The sequence below is a fragment of the Balaenoptera musculus genome, chromosome 2, assembly GCF_009873245.2.
Source record: "Balaenoptera musculus isolate JJ_BM4_2016_0621 chromosome 2, mBalMus1.pri.v3, whole genome shotgun sequence".
Lineage (NCBI taxonomy): Eukaryota > Metazoa > Chordata > Mammalia > Artiodactyla > Balaenopteridae > Balaenoptera > Balaenoptera musculus.
The window spans coordinates 137,778,767-137,798,173 of NC_045786.1; the positions used below are offsets into that span (position 1 = coordinate 137,778,767).

General features: G+C 38.8%; 1 protein-coding gene across 1 annotated transcript in view; it reads left to right on the forward strand.

Annotated features, from left to right (window-relative positions):
- Positions 1-1,154: 1,154 nt before the first annotated feature.
- The window catches only part of RHOJ (ras homolog family member J), an 84,246-nt gene continuing 65,993 nt past the window's right edge, over positions 1,155-19,407 (forward strand). The window contains exon 1 of the mRNA XM_036844655.1: positions 1,155-1,798. Within this exon, the coding sequence (XP_036700550.1) occupies positions 1,555-1,798 (244 nt within the window). The 5' untranslated portion in view covers positions 1,155-1,554. The remainder of the gene's footprint in view (positions 1,799-19,407) is intronic.

The window sequence follows — 19,407 nt, forward strand, 5'->3', positions numbered from 1 at the left end:
AAATATTGGGACACTAAACACTATGGCAAGTGTTACTGTAATACAACACAGAAGAAATGTGAGGCTATATCTATTATACAGTAGCATATATATGTGGATATAGATATTATTGATAGCCACTCATTAAGTCAGACTTCTCACACCCCCCCCACACACAAAGAAACCTCCTCACATCAAATGGATAATCTGAATTCTTAAAAATGAGTGTTCAAAAATCTCAAAGGAACACATAGTTCCCCCATCAAAAAAGTACTTGACCCATTTGTCAAAATCCCTTGCAGAGTTCCACTTCTTTTCTAAGACCGAGTACATTAATCAAACGCAGAGCTTCAAAGAGGCTTCGTTTTGAGTGACCCAATAGACAAATAAATTAGCTGCCAATGGCTCCTTTGTAATTGAAGAGGGCCAGGCTGACCAAGGGGAGAAGACTAAATCAAAAACGGAACTGTTCAAGCAAAAGCAGCGTTTGGGGACCTGAAACAAACCAATACAGCCATCCCACACACTCTCATTTCCAAAAGTAAGGGTGAGCCAAGCACATGTGTGTTTATTCGCTAATAAGAAGATGCAAACATCCCACATCTGATTGATTTCTTATGTGCTACAACCATAAAAATGTTTGGGTCTGGAATACACGTTTGAGCGTTGAGCTCAAATGTGGCAGCTTATAAACCCGATCACACATCTTATACCTACGATCTGCAAGAACTGTTTCCCTTTGTAACAGTGAAACTCTGGAAGGTTTTCTTCTTTACTGCCAGGACAAATTGCTTAGGGCTTCTCGCTTGAGTATGTGAAGAACTGTCCAGTTTTCATCTGCAGAGCTTTTAACTGGTGACTCAGTGAGGGATGATGTCATATGTTATCCTACAACGGCTGGTGTGGTTCCCTCTGTTTCTGTGGCCGACAGTACTCCCCAGTTTCCATCCTTTCGTCAGCTTCTTCCCAGCCAGCCCACAGGCAAACAACCTCCCCAGCCGTGGATGAAACAGGAAGTCTGACAGCTTGAGTCTGCAGTGGGACCCCTAGCGTTTTCCCACTCCATGTCCTGGCAGCGTTCCCCAGAAGTACAAACACACACACACAGAGCTCCCATTGTTGCAGCCTTCTCCAGCCCACTGATCCTAATATGGAATGCAGCAGGAAACCCATGATTTCCTGACACTCGGCAAGCTGGAGGAAGCAAGGGGAAAACTCCATTAAAAAGCCCAGCTTTCCTCCATGTTAGATGTGAAGTGGAAAATGGGGAAGATTTAGCGAAATTCCACTGTGTCTTCAGCCAGGCTTGGAGAACAGGAGAGCAGAGTGAAACCCTCAGGCTGTTGAAATTTCTAGACTCCCAGGAAGCCCTTAGAATTTGGTGAAAAATGAGGATTCATAACTCAAACTGATGGGGGCAAGGGGCAGATGCTTTTAATCATTCTCCCCAGTGTGTGTTACCTTTCTTGACCAGTATGGTAAGCAAGAGGGCACATGCCAGCCGCCTCGGACAAGTCTGCATGATCCGAGTTCCCCAAAGTAAGACAGAGTGACCTCAAGCCTGCGGCTCGCTTCATGGGCTTTGGGAGAAGCAGGAGAAGCAACGGCAGAGGCACAGTCACAGCAGCTGGAGCCGTGAGCATGAACTGCCAGGAGGGAAATGACAGCAGCTGCGGCTGCGGTGGCCGCGAGGAGAAGAAGATGCTGAAGTGCGTGGTGGTAGGGGACGGCGCCGTGGGGAAGACCTGCCTGCTCATGAGCTACGCCAACGACGCCTTCCCCGAGGAGTACGTGCCCACTGTGTTTGACCACTATGCAGGTAAGAAAAGCGGAAAACCTACCCCTGCGTACGAGGTGAAGGAGGCGGGAGACCACAGCCCAGCTTCAGAGGGGCCTGGCTTATCTCTAATGTCAGTGCTGGGTCTGGGCCTGCCAGGAGCCAGGTAGCTGGGCACAGCAGACGACCAAGGTCTTTGCTGTTGTTAGGACAACTTGTATATCAGTGTTATGGTAACACTTTTCTCCAGTTAAACCGAATGAATGACGCTGGGGAAATACCCTGAACCATCCTCTAAGCTTTGCGGCTAGAGATTTTACTTAACATTTGCCTGAAGATTCATCAACTTTCTTTAATGTGAACTTTTTAAAAGGTAGGGTAATTGTATCACAGTTCTTTAAAAAACAACAACGACACTAACCACACAACTGGTGAAAGACGTGTTCTTGCCACTTCTCATATATTCACCACATGTCATTTATAAATGGAATGCTGAGATTAGTAACATTAGAACATTCATTTTTCTATAATAATTGGTGCTGTCCTGATGTACTTTCATTTTCCTGTAGAGGTAGATTGAAGAAAAAGTACTGAAAGATTTTAAGTATCTCTTAGGCAATCTGTATCTTGAATTAAAAGAGAAATTTTTAATCAATATGTTTTAAAGGTAAAAATAAAGATAAAAATAAAATTTTACTTATTTCAACATATGTCCCCAAAGCACAAAATATGGCATAAAATACTTTAAGATCTGACAGTTAAGATACTGTAGCCACAACTTAATTCTTTCGGGTATATTTTTTCGAGTGTTCTAAAGTTTGTTGTGTGATAGCTTATTTAAATTTTTCCATTTTGACTCTTATTTTTTCTCTTAATCTCCAAAACGAATCTTATTAAATTTCTTAAAAGCAAATTCATAAAATGCTTCAGGTTTACAATAGCCTAGATTTTATAACTTTTTTGAATATGATGATCGGCTTGCTCACTATGAGATCAGCTTGAGTTACCAGAGATTTGAGATTCTGTGAGAGGAAAATTTCTCTTCTTCACTTTAGCTTTGGGTCCAGAGCAGCGAAGGGGAAATGGCCCACAGGAAACCTGTGTGAGCGTTGGCTTTGCTGTGAGGTCATTTGAAATCCTTTCTGTAGGAAGCAGCTTCTTTTCCACAGCTAAACAATCACCTACGTCTCCTCCTACTACTACACGTACATGATTTACGACAACTATTACATAGCAGACAGGGAGAGAACCACAGTGAAAATAATATCCACTTTCTAGCAGGTTTTTCTATATTTGTAGAAATCAAGAGCAAATTTGAACACTGGCTCTCTTAAGCTTTTCTGTGCCCAGAGAAGAACATTTTAATGAGAATGGAATGAAGAGAAGTACAGGTAGACTTTCACCTTGAGGGGGAAAAAAAAAAAAAAAGTAATTGTAAAATTAGGTCTGCAACTTAAGAAAATTATTGGGATCCTGACCTGTAAACATCTTAACAAAAGTTATTTATTCTACACCGTCTTTCTGCCAGGATAGGGAACTGGCTCATACCTAATTTCAAAAAATTTAGATCAAAACTGGAACCCACAATCTACTAAAAGGAGAGGTTTCAAGTGCTTTTAAAAATTACATATCCCATCCCCAACAATTGGGTGAAGCAATTACAGTACAGTGTCAGGAAGAAAGAGGATAAAACCATCTTTAGAGATAAAGTTAGCCTATAAAAATCATTAGAGATCAAACAAAGGCTGGACCACCGCTAGATTCCACTAAGATCAAATTGTTTTATGTTTCAGTTGTGTACATACTTGCTGTTATTTGAGCAACAAAGCCTCTTAGATTTTGGCTATTCCTTGTTTTAGCTCTCAAGAAATCACAGCCACTGTACCCAAAGCAATACTTGGTACATAGTAGGCATTCTCAAACATTGTTACTTTGATTTACACTTTGTACTTTTTTTTTTTAAGTACACAGTCATCTCATGCATTTGTAGTTAGGTTGTAAGGGAAGTGAAGGTGTAAGCCACATACATCTAGGAGCACAATGAAGTGAACACTTCCATTTGTAGAGGGATCTTCTCCATCACGAAGACCCTAACTCTTTTTACCACCACGCTCCTCATACATGAACTGATTGAACATAAACCCTTACACAGTCACATGAGAATCTACAGTCAATTGTAAAAGAACTCATGCTCTCTTCTGCACGTGGAGAAATATCCAGTATTCAGTCCCTGGTCCTACTGGCTCATTCTGAAATGACAACCTGCAAATAGTTTACTGAGTCTTTGGAAAATTGCAGTCAAAGAATTTAGAAAAGTTCAAGTCAAAGAGAGCCTATCCCTTGAAGAAGATTTTTCCCTAATAGCTACCCATCCTAGGAAGGTAAAGATATAATAGTAAGGACGGAAATACTTAAGATAGTGAGCTCTGAAGCTGGACAGCCCAGTTCTAATACTGGCTCTGCCATTACTGTGTGGTCTTGAGCAAGTTGCTCAACTTCTCTGTGCCTCAGTTGTCATGAATTTTTTTAAGGGACAATAGAGGTATTAAGATCATGAGAACAAAATAAATTAATACACGTAGTTCTTAGAACAGCACCTTACACATGATAAGTATTAGGTAATAGTAGCTATTGTGATTAAGAATAGGTCTCTTACATACAGAATGAATAAACAACAAGGTCCTACTGTATAGCACAGGGAACTATATTTGATATCCTGTGATGAACCATAATGGAAAATAATATAAAAAATAATATATAGATAGATAGATATGTATAACTGAATCACTTTGCTATATAGCAGAAATTAACACAACATTGTAAATCAACTATACTTCGATTAAAAAAAGAATAGGGTCTCTACAGTTGCACACAGCTATGAAAGGGAATTAAAATGTAATTAAAATATAAAGGCTACAACAAGGAAAAATATAATTACAAGAGTATCCTTCAAATGGAGTAGGGTGCGATAGAGTGTGTGTATTGTCCTGATGATATAGTTATCGTGTTTACTGATAATTGATAAATATGTCTACATGGAGTAATAGTAGTGGGATATTCACTGGAGAGGAAATATTAGTTCTGCATGAGTGATTGTAGAAAAATCAACAACCAACTAGAAAAAAATGTTTTTAAGTTTTATAAATCTTGGTTATTTTCCCTCCCTCCTACCTATCAGAATCCAAAAGTACATCTGCTCGATGCAGCTTTCCTAGACTCCCCAAGGAGAATTCCTTGCTCCATCTCCAACCCATCCCCAGAAATGTGTTAACATTGCTAGAACACAACTTGCACCATTGTATAGCAATTTATTTGTTTCCTTATTTCCCCAGTCCCACTGTACTATAAGCTCCTGAGGAAAAGGGTCATGTCTTGCCAAAACCAGTGTTCAATTCTCAGTCCTCATCTTACTTGATCTCTTGGAGGTTTTTCTTACGGTTTATACTCTCCTTCCTGAAACACTTTCTTTGCTCCTGGGATACCACATTCTCCTACTGGCAAATCTCTCTCTATCTCCTCTGCTGCTTTCTCCATCTCTTTCCCTACCACTATACATTGGCATACTTCAGTGTTCAGTCTCTCAGTCCCCTTCTCTATTTATGCTCATGCCCTGGTTGACAGTATCTAGTCTCATGGCTTTAAATATGATTTATACACTGATGACTCCAAAATGTATAGCTCTACCACAAAAAAAAAAAACCCTGACCAAGACTCATATATTCAACTGTCCATTTGGATATCTAATAGGCATCTCAAACTTAACCTGTCCAAAACAGAATTTTTAAATTGCCCCAATCTACTCCTCCCCTAGTGTTCCCCATAGAAGTATATGACCACTGTCTTCCACGCAGTTGCTCAGAACAAAAACTCTGGTATTATCCTTAACTCCTTTCTTCCTTTGACAATACTTCCCATCGCTCTCCATCCAAACCACCTATTATTATCCCTTCCTACTACCAATCATGTCAACATTCAAAATACATCTCAAATCTGATCAGTTCTCACCACCTCCATTGTCTTCACTCTCATCCAAGCCACCATCATTTCTCATCCAAACTACTGTAATCACCTCCCAGTTCCCTGCTTCCAGTCTTATCCCGTATAGTTCAGTTCTTCACACTCCCAACAGAAGGACTACCCACAGCCCAAATCCACCAGTCAAATCCCTTCACCCTGAGGCCCCATCGTTTATCACAGTCTACAAGGTACTCCATGACTTAGTCCCCATTATCCCTCCAACCTCCTCTCCTAACTCTCTGCTCTGCAGTATTTCTGCTCTCAGCCATCTTCATATTCTTCAAACACACCAAACTCCTTCCTTCCTTGAAGATTTTGCATTTGCTCTTCCCCCAACCTTACCTTATTCCCCCCGATCTTCCTCAGCTTCAATTGATCACATTGTTTAATGCATTCACACACACAAACACAAACACACATGCGTACAGTCACTCTTTAATTTTTATCCTGTTTCATCTTTCCTCATAAGGTTTAACACTACTTCACATTATATTTATTTGCTTACCATTTTTATCCTACACTGGGACGTAAACCCCATGAGGGCAAGGGCTTTGTCTTGTTCACTGCTCTATCTTCATCTTCTAAAACAGAACTCAACATCTAGTATGCTCTCAATAGTTTGTTACTGAATTAATGAATTAATATGTTTTATGCATCTCTGTCCTTCCAGCGCATAGATAATTCCTGGCCCATTAAAACTTTGAGGAATAAATGAACAAGTTGTTGGTCCAACAGATGTCTCTTTAGGAATGAACATATAAAATATTTATTAAATGTATTATATTTTTGAACTAGTTTGCTTGTATTTTAAAGAATCATTTTATCTCTACCGGGATTATAATACAGCATAGAATTTTCTTGACCCAACCAGCCAATGTCACATCTATTGAATAATGTAACTATACAATGTATAAATTTCATTTGGAAACAGATGGGATGTACTCAAATTCCTCCATTTGCATTATATTCAAAAGCTTAGCTAAATTTTGAGTGGCTCACTCGTTTATAGTTCTTCATAAAAACGCATGTTCCAGAGTAACCCCAAGTTCAACTATGGGCTAGGTCTAAAAATTGGGGGCAGTAGAAGGAAGATAAAAATGGTCACTGATGCTTTTAATGGTCACTGATGAGAAACATCTCCGGGCACTTCTTCCTACTCCCTTCCAGGGATGACTCAAGATGTCCCAACAACCTTTAGAGATTTCACAGCTTACCATGGAACAACCATCATGTCTTCTCCCATCCTGTCTTCATCTTATCTTTAGCTTTGAGTTTTGTGGCAGACATCTCACTGATAAAGTAGTATCAATTAATGTTTCACACGACATATGACATAAGGATAACACTTCCATTTCTAGTTTAGTTAGATTGTATGTTGAGGTAGGTAGTGTGCATGGTTTGTCTGTTTATGTGCATGGCTGTGTAAAATAATCCCATTCAAGTTGAAGCCTGTGCATGACGTACCTCATTCACCATTACCATCATCCTCTGTATAAGAATCGGTCATGTCTATGGCTCCTTCTTCTAAGAAAACCACCTGTATTTAAAAACTTAGTTAAGTCACTATTTGCAAACCCAGGCTGCCTATGCAGGAAATTAACACAATTTGTGGAAAGGGGGGGAAAAATCTAGTTGCTCTATCAGCTGAGTGAGGTGTAAAAGCAGTTGTTTTCACAGAGAGCTGAAAGTCAATTCTAAACTTTTTCCACCTAATTAAGTGATGATTAGTCCAATGTAGACTCCATCATAACGCTAATGACCAGAGCAAGGGGGAAACTATGTCCAATCCACAAGGGAAAAAATAACATAAAATCATAGTGAATAAAAACAAAGCCCCAGGCTTATAAAATGTTATGACATAGTTCTGCCCATTTGGGAATATTTACTCAGGAGTTTCTCTTTTGTTCTTTCTAAAGACACCCGAGAGTCTCTGGAGAATGGATGAGATTCATTTTTGTAAGCCAAAAGAAAACCTGAAATACCTCTCATGGGTCTATGAAATAAATCACCAGGTTTTTAACCTTAGGCAAAAATATAAAGGAAGTACGTGAAAGAGGAGAAAAGAATGGGCCAGTTGGCTTGCTCTGTTCCTTCTAAATGCCATGATGCTCAAAAACCCAATGTCTTGTAGGTATTCAACCCTCCAATATCTCTTTTTGAGGCAGTGTGATGCGTGTCTGATACTTTTTCTGGACTCTTGGAGGCCATATCAAAGGTGCAGTAACAGGAATTGTATAGACAGTTCCTTCCACAGTCTACTGTGATACCTATGAGCACAAGCACATTCAGAGGCTCCAGGGGTGGAAATTACACTCAGAAAGCCAGAGCGTACTGCAGAGAGGTAAACTGTGGGCTTCATCTCTTAGGAGTAAGAAAGAATAGAAGAGGGAAAAAGAAAATTAAGTATCTGTGACCAGAGTGACCCAAGAAAAATCATGCTCCCAGGATTAGAAACTGCATCTGCAGTTCATAACCCTCCTGCATTCCAGCTTTATCTGGCAACAAACCAAGGCCTGTGACTGATTCAGGTTTCGGTGGACAGACTCCCTGTGACCAAGACTTTTAGTTCCACAAGGCCTGGCTCCTTTCACTGTCTAAGATAGGAAATCCTTCATAAATTTTACTACCTAACTGCCCAAAAATTTTGGGCTTCAGGTAAACAGTACTTTATTTCCAGGATAACGTTTTCAGAATCTTCCATCACTACTTCTTCTTTTGGGGCAAAGAGCAAAGTTGGCTCAGAGATGGCTCAGTACATTGGACATCTTTGTTTTTGGATCTACTTGGCCTGTTCTACAAAGGCAACATGAAGGTGGGCAACTAACATGAGGCAACTAACTTAAAGGACAGGTAGGAAAACTCAACAGAAATTATCTCCCTCACCAATCCTGAGCACAAAATCACAAGGATCAACAGAGGCCCTACCCTCTGTGTAAGGACACAGGTTCTGATAAGGCTGAAAATGTACTTTCCCACAAACAAAAATCCATGCCACCCCTTGGGTGAGTTAGCAGAATCCAAACAGTTAATTTTCCGGGTATAACTCAGTCAGGATTAATTCCACCATGAATTCAATAGAGACCCACTGTGAATCACAGAGTGGCCTGGGATCGTTCCTGAATACTCTGAAGTCCACCAACTTTTTGGATATGCCTAATTTTCACAAGACAAAAGGACCTGATCCATGTGTATTCATTCAGCATTTTGTAATGGTTCACAATACAGCTTTTATTTATGATGTTCTTCATTTGCAGTCTCAGTGTGAATTTCATTACGGCCACGTGTGATCCTACAAGCAGTGTGGTAGTATTTAATGACAAAACTCAAACACCACTAGAATATGTACTAACAACAATAACAATAGCTCTACAGTTACAAAGTTCTTGCTATGAGCATATTTGAGATATTTTCATACATCGATTCATTGCCTCCTCACAATGATACTATGAGGTGTTATTATTTTCCTAATTTTGACTGATGAGGAAACCAAGTTGCAAAGTTATTAACCAATTTGCCCAAGGTTAAATAACCTGTAATGGAGTAAGTGGAGGCCACGAAACAGTAAATAAATAATGTAAGCAGTGTGTAGGTTTATAGCTAATAAGTTAATCAAAAAGCCACTGTTAGTTAGGGCAGGGATCCTCAACCCCCGGGCCATGGACCAGTACCGGTCCGAGGCCTATTAGGAAACAGCCCACACAGTAAGAGCAGGCGAGCAAGCAAAGCTTCACCTGTACTTACAGCCACTCCCCATCGCTCATGTTACCGCCTGAGCTCCGCCTCCTGTCAGCATTATGGTGAGTTGTATAAGTATTTCATTATATATTACAATGTAATAATAATAGAAATAAAGTGCACAATAAATGTAATGAGCGTGAATCATCCTGAAACCATCCCCCACCCTGGTCCGTGGTAAAATTGTCTTCCACGAAACCGGTCTCCAGTGCCAAAAAGGTTGGGGACCACTGAGTTAGGGTATGCTAACCTGCTATAACAAACAGACCTAAACATGTAAGGGATTAACACCACGACAGGATGTTCCTTGATAATTTATGTTCCTGAACATGTATTCAAGTCAGTGGGGCTGCTTTCCTCCATTTAGTCATTTAGGGACCCAGGTTCTTTGCATCTTGTGACACTGCCATCCCTTAAGATCTCATAGTTGTCCACATCCAACCAGACTAATGAGAAAGAGCGTGGAGAAACCTGAATGGAAAGTTTTATGGGCCAGGCCTGGAAGTGACGGACATCATTTCCAGTCAAACTTCAGAGGAGATAACTTAGTCACGAGGCCACACCTCGGTCTAAGGGAAGCTGGGAAATAAAACCACCTACATGCCCAGAAGAGGGAAGGACAGATTTTAATGGAAACTAGCCATCTCTGTTTGTGTCAGACTCTGTAGCCACCAAATATCCCTGCACACTTTTTCCCACAGGTAAAACAAACTTTTTCCCAAGAGGGACCGCCCAGAGCCCCAGTCTTTCACTGAAACAGGTTAAAGTCCAGCCATGCAGGTAATGCCTGGTCCTTTCCATTTGATGGAGACATGGCTCCTTGTGGTCCAGTAGAAGACTCATTATCTCCTCCATATATACAATCACCCCTTAGACAATGATAGAACAGGGATGGGATAACCAAAATATCTAAACCCCCTTTCAGAAAAGTAAAGAATAGGAGAGACATAGCAATAACAGAATCCTGATGGCAAATGTTAGAAAGACTTCCTGCCCTAGCAGTGGGGGAAGTTTCTTGAATTGACACTTATGCTGTTCTCTGGGAGGAATTTCTTCATCCATTATTCTCAACTTCCCCTGGCTTGGGTCTCTGGGGAGTTCTTCTTCCTCATCCATTTTCCACCATGACACACATCTGAATCAGGCCTCAGGGACTCTGTCTTTCTCAGGAGCTGCACAAATTTCATAGCCTGCTTCTGGCTTGTCCAGTTTCGAGACTCAAGTGTTGTTTTATAGTCAGAAGACTATTTAGTACAAGCTTGGAGTTTCTTTGGAAATACAATTCTCTCAAAAATTTATTAGGCTTCTGGTAAGTTCCATGTACCAGTAGCCACACCCAAGACCAAAGAATCTCTTTCCTAGACATGTTTCTTAAAAATACTTTATTTGTCTGCTTCATCTAGCCAGTGCCTTTTGCTCTCAAATTAACACTAGCTACGTAGAGGCTGTATGAAGCAAAAGACTTAAATGGGAAGGGAACACCCTGGCTCTTCTCTTTGACACAGAGCTGGTTCCCTGTTTTAACAGAGAAATGGACATTTGTTGCTCAAGTCCTTATCTAATTGTATCTTCTTTGGGGAAATACAAAAATAATCAATTTTCCAACTATTAATTAAGGACATTAATATTTGTGTTTTATCAATCGCTGCTTAAACACAACCAATTGAACTCTTTTCTTTCTTGTAACACCTAGTTAAACACAGTAACAATTAATATACTCTAATATTCTGACTTTTCCCAATCTTTTCTTTGAGCGTAATAGACTCAGTAAGAACTAGGTTTACCTTCCAGGTTTCACAGACAATAGTTCTACAAATGTTTTGCCATGGTATAACATGGATCTTCATCTTTCTAGTCTGTTCTGTTTTCTTACTACCTACCACTTAACAGTTAAGCTAACAGCACACTTTTTTTGGAATTTTGTAATGATGGCACCACACTAGATAAGCTAGGATGCTAGAACAAATAGACTCAAATACATAATGATTCAAACTGTTAGAATTCTATTTTTCTTTTTGCTCAGAGAACAGACCTGGGCAAGTGTTCAGGTTGGTGAGGTGGTACTACTCTATGTAATCATCCAAGGATCTACTTTTTTCCATCTTGTGACTCTGCTGTTGGGTAGGACTTTGTAGTGTTCTATATCTAGACAGGAGAAGATGAGAGGACATGGAGGGCAAGGAGTAGTGGTCGGGGCCATGTCCACAAGTGGCAGGCATGAGTTCTGTTCACATTTCTTTGGAGAGAAGTTAAACCCTAGGCCATACATTATTGTAAGAGAGGTTAGCTATATTCCCAAAGAAAGCGTGAACAGATTTTAAAGGACTCTTAGTAATCATCATCACACTCACTAAGTCAAAATTTCTTACATAAAATACAATAGACTCATAAACAATGTAAATTGCCCTACATACCATATTTAATTAGACATTTATTCAACTACAAATGATATACCTGTATTTCCCAAATTTGCCTGGTCATCAGATAAACCTGCTTGTCAAAAATGCAGATTCTGTAAATTGGTGCAGCCACTATGGAAAACAGTATGGAGGTTCTTTAAAAAACTAAATATAGAGCTACCATATGATCCAGCAATCCCACTAATAGGCATATATCTGGAAAAGATGAAAACACTAATTCAAAAAGATACATACACCCCAATGTTTATAGCAGCACTATTTATGATAGCCAAAACATGGGAACCACCCAAATGCCCATCAACAGATGATTGGTTTAAAAAGATGTAGTGTGTATATATATATATATATATATATATATATATATATATATATATATATATATAATATAATGGAATATTACTCAGCCATAAAAAAGAATGAAATATTGTCATTAGCAGCAACATGGATGGACCTAGAGAATAACATACTAAGTGAAGTAAGACAGACAGAGAAAGACAAATATTATATAATATCACTTATGTAGGGAATCTAAAAAATAATACAAATGAATCTATACACAGAATAAGAATAGACTCACAGACATAGAAAACAAACATATGGTTACCAAAGGGGAAAGGCAGTGGGGGAGGGATAAATTAGAAGTCTGGGATTAACAGACATATACTACTATACATAAAATATATAAGCAACAAGAATTTACTGTATAACACAGGGAACAATATTCAAGATCTTGTGATAACATATAATGGAAAATAATCTGAATATACATATATGTATAAATAATCTGAATACATTGTAATCTGTATAAATATCTGAGTATATTCCATTATATTTCAACTTTAAAAAGGAAAACTATACTTCAATTTAGAAAAGGAAAAAATGCAGATTCTTTGGTCCACACCAGAGCTTCCATACCAGACCCACTAAGAGAAAGAGCTGTAAATATACATCTCAACAAGCATCCTAGGCATTTCTTATTAGGTGGACCTATGAAATGACCATTTGGCAGTTCAAAACCATTTGGATATCATAAGTTCATATAGTTCAATCTAATGTAATTTAGAAAGTTCAGAAAACCCTTGTTTATGCTATCAAGATGCCTAGAAATCAAGTTAAGAAGAACAATTCTATAACCAACCATCAATCAGTAAAAAGCAAGTTAAAAATAGATATGTGTAGGGCTTCCTGGTGGCGCAGTGGTTGAGAATCTGCCTGCTAATGCAGGGGACACGGGTTCGAGCCCTGGTCTGGGAAGATCCCACATGCCGCGGAGCAACTAGGCCCGTGAGCCACAACTACTGAGCCTGCGCGTCTGGAGCCTGTGCCCCGCAACAAGAGAGGCCGCGACAGTGAGAGGCCCGCGCACCGCGATGAAGAGTGGCCCCCGCTTGCCTACAACTAGAGAAAGCCCTCGCACAGAAACGAAGACCCAACACAGCCAAAAATAAATAAATAAACAAATGTGGAGTTTAAAAAAAAAAAAAAAAAAGATATGTATATATATATAATTCCTTGACCTGGTAGTTTCTAACAGGAGAAATTGTTTAAGACAGAAGAGGCCTTTAGAGCCTCTCAGAAACAGCTAGTAAATTCATAAATGAGAAACCAGAGTGCTTTTTAAAAAGATCTGTGCCCATGGCTGGGACATAGAGAGACCCTGGAAACAAGAAAATCCACAAGGCTGAGAATCAGGAAATGTTGGGAGAGGGCTGGTGCCTTGGAGGGAAGGGAAAAGCCTCGGAGACTCAGAACAGGGAAGAGTGGGAGTTATAAAACAGAGTGGAAAGAAGATTAATTAGGCAAACTTGGGTGCACCAAGCACCAGCAGATGGGAGCAAAGCCTCAGGCACGATCGGCAAAGCTGCACATTGTTCATCGCTGTTCACTGAGCCTGCTGTCAGCAAAACGGTAATCAGCACGACCGTGAGACCTTCGGAGGGGTCACTGAGGAAAACTTAGAGAACACCTACTCTCATGGGAAGAAACAAAGGAGTCTTAAAAGATAAGAAAGAGGCTGGGACCCTTGGGGTGGTTTGGGTGCAGCTGTGTCCTGGGTGCCGTTCTTGCTCTTCAGTATCCACCCAGCCCTATGATTGTGAAATGAACATAAACATCTGTTTCCCCTCTGCAGATCTCTCTGTTCTTCTTCACACTTTGACCTAACATTTGGAGAAAAGGAGGAAAAAAAAAACAAAAATGGAAAGTTGCCTCAAATTCTATTCTCAGAGTCCAAAAAAGCTTCTACTTAGGCTAGAATCTGGTTCCTGAAAGAGACAGGACATAAATTCTGGGAGAGGCAGAAATTTTGTAACTGGGATTTAGGCACCCTTATCTGGACAACCAATTGGACCAGCACTCCTGCTAGTGGGGACCAGGCCTTTGGAGTCTCTCAAGCTGTTTTAATACAGATGAGTCAGTCAGGCCTCAGAATGTGATTCAACTTGCCAACAAGAGAGAAACAATTCCCCCTGTGTGGTCTGAGCAGAGTGTATCATAATGAAAAAATTGCTTCCTGATCCTTTTGGAGTAATGTTTATAGTTTATTAATAAAATAGTAAGTAACTAATATTAATTAGCTAAGTATTTAATATGCACCAAGCCCTGTGTTACTTTGCTATCTTCTTTGAGCCTCATATTATCTCTGGTGGTAAGTATCTTCATTTAACAGGAGAGAAAATTGGAAGTCAGAGAAGTAATCAGTCCAATGTCACAGGACCAGGAAGTGACAGAATTGGGATTAAAATCTGTCAGCTCAAATGTTACCTCCTCAGGAGGCCAAACCAAACCACCCTGATTAAATTGACCACCCTTTCAAAACCTGTTTATTTTCTCTATAGTTATTATCCGATCTGTTTATTCACTTGTCCATTGCTTGCCTCACTCTAGAATGTGCACTTCATGAAGGCAAGGTTCTTTCTGTCTCATTTATTCTTATGTCTCCAATGCCTGGAATTAGCCTACAACACAACAGACACCCAGAAATGTCTACTGAATGACTGAGTGAATGAATGACATCCAAGAGTCCCACAGTTTTAACCACTGCTCTACACTAAAGTTAGTACCCCATGTAAACAGTCAGGATAATTTTCTATGTTGAAATTTGATCCTACAACATCCTAAAAGTATATGTCCTAAGCATCATGAGCATACATTCAAAAGTAGTGTATTGGCTTTGTTTAAAAGTTGTAAAACAATTTTATTCTTCTAGGAAAAACAATTTCAAAAGCTTTTGCTTCCAGCCAAATTTCAAACTTGTGAGTTGAGTGATTTCACTACGCAAAAATTGTTTTCCAAATGATATTAAGGATTTGTTTTATCTGTTTTTTGGATGCTATATCCTAGAGGCAAAAAGAAACATTTAATTCCCTAAAGTATGTACTGTATAACTTTTTTTCAAGTAATTACATTAATAATGAGAAAAACAATAAGTCAATAATCTCCTTAATGTATGCCAGGTGCAAACTTTCTAAAAATCGTGAATGAGGTTTGTAAAATGCAACCATTCATTTGCTAGAAAGCATACTAATTTTCAGCCAGTAGGAAATGTAGTGAACATATATATAAATAATTGGGCACTTTATACCTGTTATAAGAGGAGTTATTAGGAGAAAAATGGCTATACTCTCTCTCCTCCAGCCTCCTCTCTGCTCATATTGGATAAGCTTGCACTATAAGCCTTAAGAGCTTCTTTCCTCAACTAAAATGAATTTCATATGACATTTACAATAGTTCAAGCTGCTAAATAAGAGCTTTAAGAATTTTCAATAGTAAACATGTTTTTAACCAAACTTTTCACAAGAGACAGAGAGTGAATGTTAAATCTTAAGTGTCAATATTAGGCATAAACTTTGCCGTAGAGGTTGTACTCTGTTTATTTCGTTCACTTACCTTCCTAATAACTCTCCCTACCAAGTCCTTCCCTTTAGATAAACTGAATCTTTCAGGCTGTAGATAAAAGCCATTTCCTCTCAAGTTAGCAAAGATGGAGAAATCCTCATCGTCATCCTCAGAATTATGGCTTTTAACATATTTGAAAACCAAGGAAATTTTCATCCCTATCGTCCTCAGACAATATACCCAGATCTTTCCAACTCCCTTCATAGATATTTGACCTATGCTTTCCCCATTTTTAATGGGCAACTTCTCATGAATTCCTTTCGACTTTCATTTCAGATCTGTGGGCAGCACACAGTAAGTAGCTTTTGTAATTTTTTGGTAGTAATGGATGTCTCGTCAACATGGTTAGGTGCAGTCCTAACAGGATGTAGAAATCTAGACTAAATAATCTTTTTGATCACCTCTATCTTTGTTTTTGTTTTATCTTTTTGTTTGTTTGTTTTGTTTTGTTTTTTTCTATTTTTTGGCCTCACCGCAAGGCATGCAGGATCTTAGTTCCCCAAATGGGGATTGAACCGGCACCCCTTGCAGTGGAAGCGCAGTGTCTTTACCACTAGACTGCCAGGGAAGTCCCTATCTTTGTTTGTCTGGGGTTTTTTTCCTTGTTATTAGGGAAATAATGTGTCCTTAGGTTGACACATTCTTTGGTATTGTAGGAGACATTTTTGTCCCTGTGGACCATAGATCACTGTATTTTATAGCACTGGATACTCTATCATTGTAACAGATATGTTACTCTTACTAGGATTTAGTATGTAGTATATTACAAATTATCCTGAGGCATTTTTAGGCTTCATTCACTTTCTACCAGTGAACACATTAAAAGCTTTTTTAGGGTAGTGTACATCAGACAAACATCCTATTTAAAAACCTCACCAATTACCACAGATTGAACTCCAGTTTCACAAAAGACATTCTGTTCCAGGGTGATCTAGATTTTTCTGGACACAGGAAGAAATCTTAAGCTCTGAGCTATAAACAAACCCTGAAGTACCTACAAGAGATCATGAGTTATTTTGGACCCTACCACATCATCAATTAATCTTACTTCACATTGTGTTTATTTATATATGTGGGTCCTCAAGTGATTTCCAAAATTTCTACTGATATCCAAGTGTGGGAGCTTATGATGGTGGGGAAGGAGTGAAAGGGGGTTGGGAATTAGATTAATAGATGCATAACTTTCAAAGCATCCACACAACATTTGGAAAAACACATTTTATTTGTGTTCAATGTCACAAGGAGCTGGTAAACCCATCATTGTTTTCTTATCTGATATCACTGCTTCAGCTTCCCTATCTTTTACCATGTCACCAACAGTTTAGAAGCCTGTTCCCGTGAAATGAGGAAGAGAATTTCTATTCCATTGACAGAGACACTTAGCTCTACTTTTACAGCCAACATCTGGTTACTCCCACAAACCCTGAAAATCACTCAAAGCCTAGAGAAAAAGAGCACCAGGTAAAGCACTTTGAAGATGAGAAGGATCAACCCACAGAATGATCCATTTGTCCATTAAAAATTGTTAGCATTATTCTATTTCTTTGTAAATGGGCATCAACAACCTTTGGACAAAGTAACTGAAAATGGTGACTTGAGAGGACTTAATGCACATTTTATTTCTTTTCGTGGTTCTTAAAATCAATCATCGTCTATTGAAAAATATATGACATACTCAAGAAAGAGCCTCATAGAGATTGTTTTTGTTCTTATTTAGTCTCTTCATATTCTCCTACTTTTTTTTAAAAGACCCTAAACTTTCTTTGGTATGTGCGTTAAAAGTTTTTCCTCCCCCTCTGAAGTACCTCCATCTGGTGAATTCTACAGGAAAGGGAATGTACATCTTCTAAGAGAAAGGCAGTGGTACATTAACTTGACAAGCAGCTCCTGATAAGCCAAACTTCATGCTCATACTATTTAAATTTTATCCTTTATTAAGGAAAAAATACTTAAGAAATATTTAAATGGTATATGTGATAATCATAGAAATTCAGTTATGGAAATTACACCATGATGCAAAAGGAATGAGGAAGAGCTGTGTATTTCTTCCTTGGTGAATTAATCAGTGATTCAGAAGGAATAATGCCAAATCTACCCCCTGAGCAATGTCTGAAACCTATGGAAAGAGAAAATTAAGTAAAATTTTTCTCTGTGATTCTTCAACAACAGGGTTCTTTCAGCCCCAAATCCTTGGTAATTTTTCCACTAGGACCCATTAGGATCCTTTCTACAGTGATCCTCCTCTATTAATCTCCAAGTTTCTCCTTTTTTTCTCATTTTAACATCAAGTCACAGAGACAAGAAGACTCTTGATTCTAGGGATGAAGACTAGCACAGGAAACTCCTACTCCCTGGAATCCCTGACTAGGTAACTCGATCTCACTCTCCAAGAGAGGTGCTGTTTGAAAACAGGACCCACCTGGAGTCCTGTTCCATTAGATAAGAGTAGGCACGTAGCATGAGAGAGCTGGATGATCTTAGCAAAGATCCAAATGTTCTTGAATTATAGAAGATTGTGGTTTTAACTTGACTTCCCAAACACCTTCTTTCTTTATACACATTATTGCTCAATGGCTAAAGCTATAGAAATTCAAACAGCAGAACTAGAATTTTTTACTAAAGAATCTGGCATTATGCCCTATCTCTAAATATTTATATTGTTGTGCTCAGTCTCTTGAGGCAATAAGATCCCCAAAGCTTTCCTACTCCTCCTCCTCTGTTGTCTCTCAGCTGTATGAATACCTCCCATAAAATAGCTGCTTTTCACTGTTTATAATAGCTAAGAAATGGAAGCAACCTAAATGTCCATCGACAGATGAATGGATAAAGAAGATGTGGTACAATGGAATAGTACTCAGCCATAAAAAAAGAATGAAATAATGCCATTTGCAGCAACATGGATGGACCTAGAGATTATCATATTAAGTGAAGTCAGAAAGAGAAAGAAAGATACCATATGATATCACTTATATGTGGAATCTTAAACAAATGATACAAATGAATTTATGTACAAAGCAGAATTAGACTCACAGACACAGAAAACAAATTTATGGTTGCCAAAGGGGAAAGAGGTGAGACAGGGATAAATTAGGAGATTGGGATTAACATCTACACACTACTATATATAAAATAGATAAACAACAAGGTCCTGCTGTATGGCACAGGGAACCAGGGAACTATACTCCATATCTTGTAATAATCCAGAAGGGAAAAGAATCTGAAAAGAATATATATATATATATATATATATATATATATGAATTACTTTGCTGTACACCAGAAAGTAAAGCAACATTGTAAATCAACTATACTTCAATTACAACTTTAATTTTTAAAATAGCTGCTTTTATCCCCTTCTGCCAGGCTACTCCTCCTAGTGAGGCAAACCTCTATCCCCCTATCACACTTGGGCATATAGTAAGTACTAGGTCATAAGCGCTGATTTTATTTCCAACACCAGAGAATGGTGATAAAGGATGTAGCACCAGTGTCAGGAACACAAACTGATGCCCCAGGGATGAAAATTGCATTATATTATACATCTCTCATGGACATGCCTAAAGAGATCATCTTAAACTTCAA